Source organism: Octopus bimaculoides, chromosome 19 (assembly GCF_001194135.2).
Source record: "Octopus bimaculoides isolate UCB-OBI-ISO-001 chromosome 19, ASM119413v2, whole genome shotgun sequence".
Lineage (NCBI taxonomy): Eukaryota > Metazoa > Mollusca > Cephalopoda > Octopoda > Octopodidae > Octopus > Octopus bimaculoides.
In genome coordinates, this window is record NC_068999.1 from 43,462,792 (window position 1) to 43,472,473 (window position 9,682).

The following is a 9,682-nucleotide window of genomic DNA, read 5'->3' on the forward strand; positions in this document are numbered from 1 at the left end:
AATGGATGAGGAGTGATTACGGGGGGGGGATGGGTAGGGGCATGTTTTTCCTTCTAGGGGGCAGCTCTCCATTTATTCAAGCCTGACAGATAGATGGTTAAATAGATAGAGAGGGAGAGATGTAGATGGAGAGGGAGAGAGATAGATGGAGAAGGAGTGATAGATATTTATTTATTTATATATATATATATATATATATATATATATATATGAGAGAGTGAGAGAAAGAGATGCACTGGTAGGCAGACAATTGGAAAAGATGGTTGAATAGACAGATAAATAAATGTCTGGATGCACAGTTGTTTGTGACAAAGCAGATCTATATAACAAATGACTCAGTTTTGGTTGCAGCCTTTATATTCTTGTGGTCTTGCTGGACTACAATTTTCAAGGGTTTTTATCAATTATTCTGACCCTGGTCCTCACAGTCTAGTCTGGGTCCTCACAGTCTGCTGCTTGTTTCATTGATCTCTGTTTATTGAAGTGGCTAAGTTCACCTTCAGTTAGTCCCCCCCACACACACACACACACCGCACCATTTAAAAATAGATAAATAAATAAATAAATAAGCATTTCTTTTCTTTTTAAGGAGTAAATTAATCAATTGTCCAGTTGAACATCCCCCCCCACCACCACTTGGCCCTTGAGCGCCTTTTCAGAATTACATTTTGTAGAAAATATTCCGATCAGGTCTCTCAGCTGGGAATGACTTTATTTTTTTGTCTTGGAGGCCTGAAAAGAATCATGATTTTGCTTTGTTTGACTGAGGCACACACACACACACACACACACACGCACATGTCAGCAGCATCGTCATTTAAATCTGCTTTCCATGCTGGCATGGGTTGGGCAGTTTGACAAGCTCCAACGCCAACCACTTTGCAGAGCATACTCTTCCTAACACCAACCACTTTATAGAGTGTAGTGAGTACTTTTTTGTGCCACGGGCACTAGTGATGTTGCTATATATACATATATATATATATATATTGACCGCTGACTGGACACTATTTAATTTTTTTTCTCCGTGTTTTTCTCCTTGTCTCCGTATTCTTTCTGTTGAAGAGCGTAGCTCAAAACGTTAAAGACTTTCCATATTCCCGAGCGTCATACTAATACATCCTTTTGTTGTTTACACCACCTGTCCTCATCTGTTGTTGTTTTTTTCGTACATTCTCCCATATATAGAGTTGAAATTTACAGAAAAACAAAAGACAAAGACAGGTGTATTAGTTTAATGCTTGGGAAGGTGAGAAAGTCTTTTACGTTTCGAGCCTATGCTCTTCAACAGAAAGGAACATGAGGAAATAAACAGAGAATGAATGGAGGCATAATGTCGCTGTCACTAGTGATCACTCCAAACCCTGTGATGTTAACTGGATGTTTGATTTTTATCACTCTCAGGACATGTCTTCAGTTTTAAGTAAAAAATATTTATCAACCCACATTTATGGAAGAAGACACTTGCCTCACTGTCAGGTTGAACCTACATCCATACCACGCAGTCAGGTTTGTGCATGTTGAAAAATAGTTCTAGCTTTCAGCATTTCTTCTCTTGAAAAAGTTCTCCGCATGTTTTTAATTAAGTTATCAATCACACTTAACTCATTAAAAGCAAACGAAACTTCGTACAACAAACATTCTAAAAAATAGGACATGAGAATGTGGATAAAATAAAGAAAGTTACAACAAAATAACTCTTTCTCTAGTCATATCCTATGTTATTTCACAATGGTTCTATTTCTTTTTACGTTACCCGTCCCCCCACTTCCAATATCCGCACCTACTCGCCCACACACTTTGCTTATTGCCATCCTCTAAGAAAAGAGGGGAAGATTATTTAAATCTGGCATTAGGTTTAGTATTTATACATTTTTTTTTGTATTAAAAATCTGTTTTTCATTCTACGTGTACGAAACGTTTCCTCCTTCACTTTGTGTTTATGCTCAGCCATGCATTTATTGTTTGGTGGGCAATTGTGCTACCAATTACACCAAAGAGGCTCTGCCAATTTCATTTGTCAAAAATTACTACTTGAATTTTTCTTCTTTTTCTTCTATCTCCAATTCTGTTTAACGTTCTACTTCTTAAACGATGCCATTACAATGCCATTCTTTCAGTGCTGTGTTAGTTTGGTAAAGTCTGGAGAATTGTTTGAGTTGGTATATGCCATCTTCTTCAGATTGAAGTTAAAGAATTCTGCTCTTTCTTGAAAAGATAATTGTGACTAGCTACACTTATATCTATGTGTTTATATTCAGATGTGCGTGTGTGTGTGTGTGAAAATAGTCATTGGTATTAACCCTTAAGCATTCCGATTACTTTCAAATGTAATGTTTAATCATCTGCATTAAAAAAAAAAATTAACCATACACAACTTTGTAAGTTGAGATTTTTATGATGTGATTGCTTATTTTAAAAATGATATTGTTGGATAGGTGTAAAAGGTTGGATCTGGCTGGTGTGAACATAAACCAGATAGACTATTTGGACCAGCTATAGCCATTTTAAACATTAAAAGGCTGAAGTATATGAAGAAACATTCAATATATTAGGTGCAAGGATGAGAAGGAGAAACCCAAATTTTGAGCTTTTCTGGCAACAACATGGCTTAATCCCACTGCATGGAACTTAGGCTAATTGTCTTGGGTTGACCATTATGAGTGGAATTTGGTAAATGGAATTTGTGTGGTAACATTTTGTGTATGCAAATATATCCCTTGTTCTTGCGATAGTTCTTTCCATGCCAGCATGGATTGCATGAAGATGTTATTGGGATATTCATTTTTTTACCACTGGATGCTCTTCCCAACATTAACTCTTACCTGTTTTTAAAGTAAGGGGTATCTTGTTCCACTCATCCTTGAAATTACAAAGCCAGGAGAAATGACAATGATGCCACTGCTTGTGGCCCAGCAATAAAGTACCATGTCATGGGACTGAACCTGAAATGATGTAGTTGGAAAGTAACACTCACACATGTGTGCGTGTGTGTGTGTGAATAGGCAGAAACATGCATAACTAAGTAGGTAGTTTTTTTTTCTGTTATTGTCAAAAGGTATAACATTTACCATAATATAAAAAATTTCTCTATAGAAAATGTCATAACATTTAGTGAGTGTTATGCAACCACTCATGAAACATGACTCACGCAACGAGGAAATAAAATATTAATATTAGACAAAGCAGAAAACTGGTGCAGCATAATATGAATACACCAGTTTGAGATCAATACTCAGATTGCAAATGATGGTTTTAATCAGGACTGTGGAGTCAGTCAGTGAAACTATACTGACTCTGACTCCAACTCACGATATCTTTATTCTTTAATATGAACCAGTTATAACCTATAGGCCTACTCAAAGTACAAGTGTATGCATATGCTTTATGGGGTATGTAGACCACTTGATTACATAAAGAGGAGTTGGAGTCGGAGGTGCCAATAGTAGAGGAGTCAGAGTCGAAGTTTTTGTTTCAACTCCACAGCCCTGGTTTTAAAACTGGTTTCAAATTTTGGCACAAGGCCAGCAATTTGGAGGGTGAGTGTATGTTGATTACATCGACCCCAGTGCTCAACTGGTACTTATTTTATCAATTCTAAAAGGATGGAAGGCAAAGTCTACCATGGCAGAACTTGATTGCAGAACAAAATGCCACTAAACATTTTGCCCAGCATGGTAACGGTTCTGCCAACTCTCACCGCCTTATTGATGGTTTTAATATTAATTAATTAATTAATTAATTAATTAATTAATTACAAATGTAGCTGGCCTTGTTTCAGACTTTGACACCAATAACAAATGTCACTTGAGTAAGGTGTCTTTCAGAAGATTTAGGAAATGAATAAATGGCAAATACAGAGAGTGAGGGAGAGAGAAAAGAAAAATGTGGAGAAAACGAGAAAGAAATATACTATAAGATATTGGATCCTATGATGACACACAAGTTTGATAAGAAGAACGCAGGATCTCCTGCACTCGTGTGTGTGTGTGGTTGTGTATAGATAAATGAATAGAAACTGAAAGAAGCCTGCCAGGTAATGTAGGTGTGTGTATATGTAAAGTTATTTAGTATTTATAAGACATTCGAGCGAGATCGTTGCCAGTACCACTGGACTGGCTCCTGTGCAGGTGGCACGTAAAATACACCATTTCGAGCGTGGCCATTGCCAGTACCCACCTGACTGGCCTTCGTGCCGGGTGGCACGTAAAAGCACCCACTACACTCTCTGAGTGGTTGGCGTTAGGAAGGGCATCCAGCTGTAGAAACTCTGCCAGATCAGATTGGAGCCTGGTGTAGCCATCTGGCTTACCAGTCCTCAGCCAAATCGTCCAACCCATGCTAGCATGGAAAGCGGACGTTAAACAATAATGATGGTTATAAACATGCACAGTTTGTTTATTAAACTATATGTAACATTTTTTAGGTTGATGGGGTGGGGGTGGGGGCTAAATATTCCTTGTCTTGGTTTTTCTTATATCACTCGATGTTCTTTTTTTCTTTTTATGGTTTTTGTCTTTTATCGTCATTCTTGAAGATAACTGTTACCAATGTGCATATGTGCATGTATGTATCACGTATGGCAGCATGCACACATTAGCACAATCAAACCTCCAGTGGCATCCACATGACATACTAATACCTTCAGACTCACACACATACATACGCACTATTTGTATTCTCGTTTGTGGTTCCATATTCCGTATTTGTGCGTGCGTGTGTGAATTTTTTTCTTTTGATATATCTATCCATTTTCCCCAAAATGTTGCTATCCCATTATTAACACATCACTATTTGTATATCTACCTCTGACATAGCAATGTGTTGCTATCTATTTTTTAATGCATTGGCTTTTTTCTTCGTTTTTTTTTTTTTCTTTTTGCTATGAAGTCATTGCTAAATCGTTGCTGACATGTTGCCATTTAGTTTTGATTTCATTGTCCAACATTACTTTGTGTCATCCTATTGTGTGTTGCTATTTAATTGTCAACACCTTTGGTTGCTGTCCACTTGACACTTGTCTATTAACCTGTTAGCAACACATTACTAATGCTGAGCCTACTGTCTTTGCTGAATGCTTATCTGTTATTCAAATTTTGATGTTTAGTTACCTCCATCTTTTTAGTTAACATGTTTAACTAATTTGGTTAAAACCTCATTGCTACCAACTCTTCAGATCAATCAGTCTTCATGTAATAACATAGTCAAGTTAATTACATTTTAATTGAGTTTGCCTCTTCATTACTAACAAGTTCCTGTTTAATTAGCAACATCTACATGAAGAGGGCACTCAGTTGTCTAGGTTCTATCAGCGATGTTATATAGAACATATCTTGTCTGGTCTATACTCTATTACCAAATTGGCTGCTTTGTTGCTAATGGGTTTCTGTTTAATTAGCAACATTTGGGGATTAATGGTGGGGGTGGCTGATGAATGTGAAGGCATTTGGTTGTTACACTTCTGTTGTCATAGATACTTCATGTAGCATTTTTATCTTTTTAAAATTCTTCTCCGAACATTTTCTTTGCTGTTAACATGTGGCTACTTCATTTTGATCATGATACTTCACTAGCAACATCACTGCCTCATAGCAACCACATATTGCTGTTGCAGTTGCTATATATATTTATTTGATAGATTGATTGTATTTTTGTTTGTTTATAAATATTTTGGTGAGGTTGTATATGTTTGCAATTTCTTAAAATGAATTTTCTTTTTGTTTTATACACACACACACACCACATCCATGAGAAATCAAAATTAAATGGGTACGCATGTATTTTTTATGTGTGTGTGTGTGTGTGTGTATGGGATGCTGTGTGCGTATTAGCATATTCTTGATTAGTTCATTCTGTAATTAGCAAAATTAACAAGATTCCTTAATATAGGAATTTCTTATATACATGTCCTCACCCATCTCTTTCTCTCTCTCTCTTACATATTTGTGCATTTCTCTGCCTCTCTCCCTTTCAAACTGTTGTTCTTTCTTTCTGTCTCCTCCTCTCTTTTTGCTCTCTTTCTCTCTCTCTCTCTCTCTCTCAAATGAAATAATGTTCCAACTCAAAGAATACATTTCTTATGTTTATCCTTTCTCTTCCAGTTGCTGGACACCCTCCCACTGTGCCGCGATTTTAAGTCTAGCCAGTGTAACAGGCCACAATGTAAGTTTGTGCATCTAATGGAGGGTAAGTTTGTTTTCACTCATCACTTTCTATTTATCCATCTACAACTCTATTCATCTTTCTCTCTACATTATTTTTGATAATACAGTTCTATATTTAAGAGATGAATTATGTACATTATTTACATTTGGTAGACGGAAACTGAAAGAAGCCCATCGTATATATGTATACATATGTGTGTGTTTGTCCTCCTAGCATTGCTTGACAACCGATGCTGGTGTGTTTATGTCCCTGTCACTTAGCGGTTTGGCAAAAAGAGACCGATAGAATAAGTACTAGGCTTACAAAGAATAAGTCCCGGGGTCGATTTGCTCGACTAAAGGCGGTGCTCCAGTATGGCTGCAGTCAAATGACTGAAACAAGTAAAAGAGTAAAAAGAGTATTTGACGAATATTTGTCCTCATTTTGTTTGTTAATTATTTTTGATGACAATTATCATTGCACACTATGGCACTTTGTCAGTTACAACAACAAGGGTTCCAGTTGCGTGTAACCCTTAATGTAGTTCTCGGGGAGATTCAGCATGACACAGTGTGTAACAAGGCTGGCCCCTTTGAAATACAGGTACCACAGAAACAGGAAGAAAGACTGAGAGAAAGTTTTGGTGAAAGAGTGCAGCAGGGTTCGCCACCATCCCCTGCCGGAGCCTCGTGGAGCTTTAGGTGTTTTCACTCAATAGACACTCACAGCGCCCAGTCTGGGAATCGAAACCGCGATCCTATGACTGCGAGTCTGCTGCCCTAACCACTGGGCCATTGCACCTCCTCTATAATTGCAGAAGACCAGAAATGTATGGGACAGGGAACCTTCAGTGGGATTTGAACTCAGAATGTAAGAACAAATAAAAATACTGCAACGCATTTTGTTCACTGCTCTTTTGTAAATTCCTCATAAACAATTGCAAAATTTAACTTGAATCTGGAGATGTTTCTGTTGAACTTAAAACATAAAGACAGACGAAATACCGCTAAGCATTTCGCCCGGCGTGCTAACATTTCTGCCAGCTCTGTTACTGCTGCTGTTCTGGCCTCATTCCTGCATCTCCGCCCATCTCATCTCCTTTCCTTGTCAATGCTCCTTTACCATGTGGTTTTAAGGCACCCTGCTGCTATTTCCCCACTGAGGCTTACATTTTAGTGCCACCAGACAGTCACTTTCTCAATCTTATCTGAGTTCCAGCCTCTGCATCTTATTTCGTCACTGACCTTGTTGATGCCCATTGTTGTCTCCACTGTGTCATTTTGGACTCTGTGCAGACCGATTAATCGGAAGTGTTCCAGCCATAACCATCCAGTCTTGATAGTTTCTAGAACTATATTATCGTCTTTTAGGATGACAGGATATGTTTTAGGGATAGATTTGACTGCTTTTTCCTCTCCAGCTTCTTCAACCATCTAGCAATTCTTTCTGCTGTTGCATGGATTTAGACTCTGTGCGAACACGTGATCAGTATTGCTCAACCTATAATAGCACACGTAGTTCTCAGTGACAGATGTCCAGCAGCATGATAACCGCCAAATCTCCTGTCAACATCATCATCATCGTTTAACGTCTGCTTTCCATGCTAGCATGGGTTGGACAATTTGACTGAGGACTGATGAAACCGGATGGCAACACCAGCCTCCAATCTGATTTGGCAGAGTTTCTACAGCTGGATGCCCTTCCTAACGCCAACCACTCAAAGAGTGTAGTGGGTGCTTTTACGTGTCACCCGCATGAAGGCCAGTCAGGCGGTACTGTCAACGATATATAGAAATCTCAGTGACTATTCAGGCACTGGTGTCACTATATATAAAAACTTACTTGGAAATATATGTGCGTGTGTGTACATATATATATACACACGCACGCACATTGTGTATGTGTGTGCGTATCAGACTCTTGGTTAATAACACTAATATTTTTGACATCTAAGCAAACTTTTGCAGTTAAAAGATCTTTTTTTAAATATTTACATCTTCATAGCATTTTTCTCTGATATCCAGTTGTGATGTCAACTCCCTTGTTTCTAGAAGTACACAAGATGCCTGAACAGGATTTGAACTTTTCACTTGTGTTTCTAAATTAACTGCAATAACACATATTTCCTTGGCCACAGACACACGTATCTCAATAATTATTTATGGTTAAGCTTAATCAATGATTATTTATATTTAAAAGTTTGTAGATAAAAAATAAAATACGATGAATTATTTTTTTGGCATTTGTCCATCTTCAAATACTTCTTAGCAACATCCAGCATATTAAGATCATCATCATTGTTTTCATGTCTGCTTTTCCATGCTGGCATGAGTTGGATGAGATTTGTTGCAATGTATCTAAAGGAAAATTTTTTAGGTTTTCTTGAAATACTATTGTGGATCTCCAATTTACTATTTTATTGCATTGACCCCACAATTCTTATATGGGCCCCAGCTGAGAACCACCAGTGTAAACTGAAAGAAGCCTGTTGTGCATACATGCATGTGTGTATGCATGAGCGCTTGTCTCTTTGCTTTGACAATGCATGACAGTTGTAAGTCAGAAGATCACACAAATAGTGAGTGTTCTTCATTTCCTGTGCACCACGACATGTCTGGTCATGAGGAAATATTACCTTACTTGGAAACAAGGTGAGGGTTAGCAACAGGAAGGTCATCTGGTTGTGGAAAACTTGCCGCAGTAAATTCCATCCATTCTAGGTGAGCATGGAAAAGCAGACATTAAAATGACAATGATGATGATGATAATTCTTCATCGTTTTTATTACCTTTATTATCATTAATTTTTTTTTTAATTTTTTTTTTTACAACTTTCAGATTATGTTGAAGTGACGGAGGGCAAGGTGACTGTGTGCCGTGATTCAGTTAAGGGGAAGTGCCGAAGACACCTGTGCAAATACTATCACATCCCTGTTATATTATCAGCCCTTGCTGCTCCCAACTTGACCACTTGAGAAGCAGCAGCAGCAGCAGCAGCAGCCGACCTACTACTACTACTACTACTACAGCAACTTTCTACTACTTCTATTACAACTACATCTGCAACCACTATTACAACTGCAACTACTACTACTACTACTACTACTACTACTACTACTACTACTATTCTTACTGTTATTACTTCAGTGGACAGTGTTGTTGTTGTTGTTGTCGTCTTTGTTTTATTGCATCACTACAAGATTATTATTATTATTATTATTATTATTACTATTATTATTTTTAGTGGGGAGCCTACACTGATCATTCTAGACTCTCTTACTTTCTCATTCTCTATCTATCTATCTATCTATCTATCTATCTAAGTATCTATCGATTTATCTATCTACATGTCTGTCTATGTGAAAGGGGGATTAAGAAAAGAAAAAAAAAAGAAAAAAAGAAATAGGCTCAATCAATGTAGCAGTACTAATAGCTGCAGTAGTAGCAGTAATAGAAGTTAGTAGTAGTAGTTGTAGTAGTAGTAGTAGTAGTAGTAGTAGTACTAATAATAATAGTCTTACATGACTGACTGGGTGGGG

General features: G+C 37.6%; 1 protein-coding gene across 1 annotated transcript in view; it reads left to right on the forward strand.

Moving 5' to 3' along the window:
• Positions 1-9,676, forward strand: part of LOC106874507 (muscleblind-like protein 1) — a gene marked incomplete at its 5' end in the record, with an annotated part of 72,588 nt that extends 62,912 nt beyond the window's left edge. Inside the window, 2 exons of the mRNA XM_052974706.1 lie at positions 6,102-6,186; positions 8,982-9,676. Coding sequence (XP_052830666.1) covers positions 6,102-6,186; positions 8,982-9,118 — 222 coding nt within the window. The remainder of the gene's footprint in view (positions 1-6,101; positions 6,187-8,981) is intronic.
• Positions 9,677-9,682: the final 6 nt, after the last annotated feature.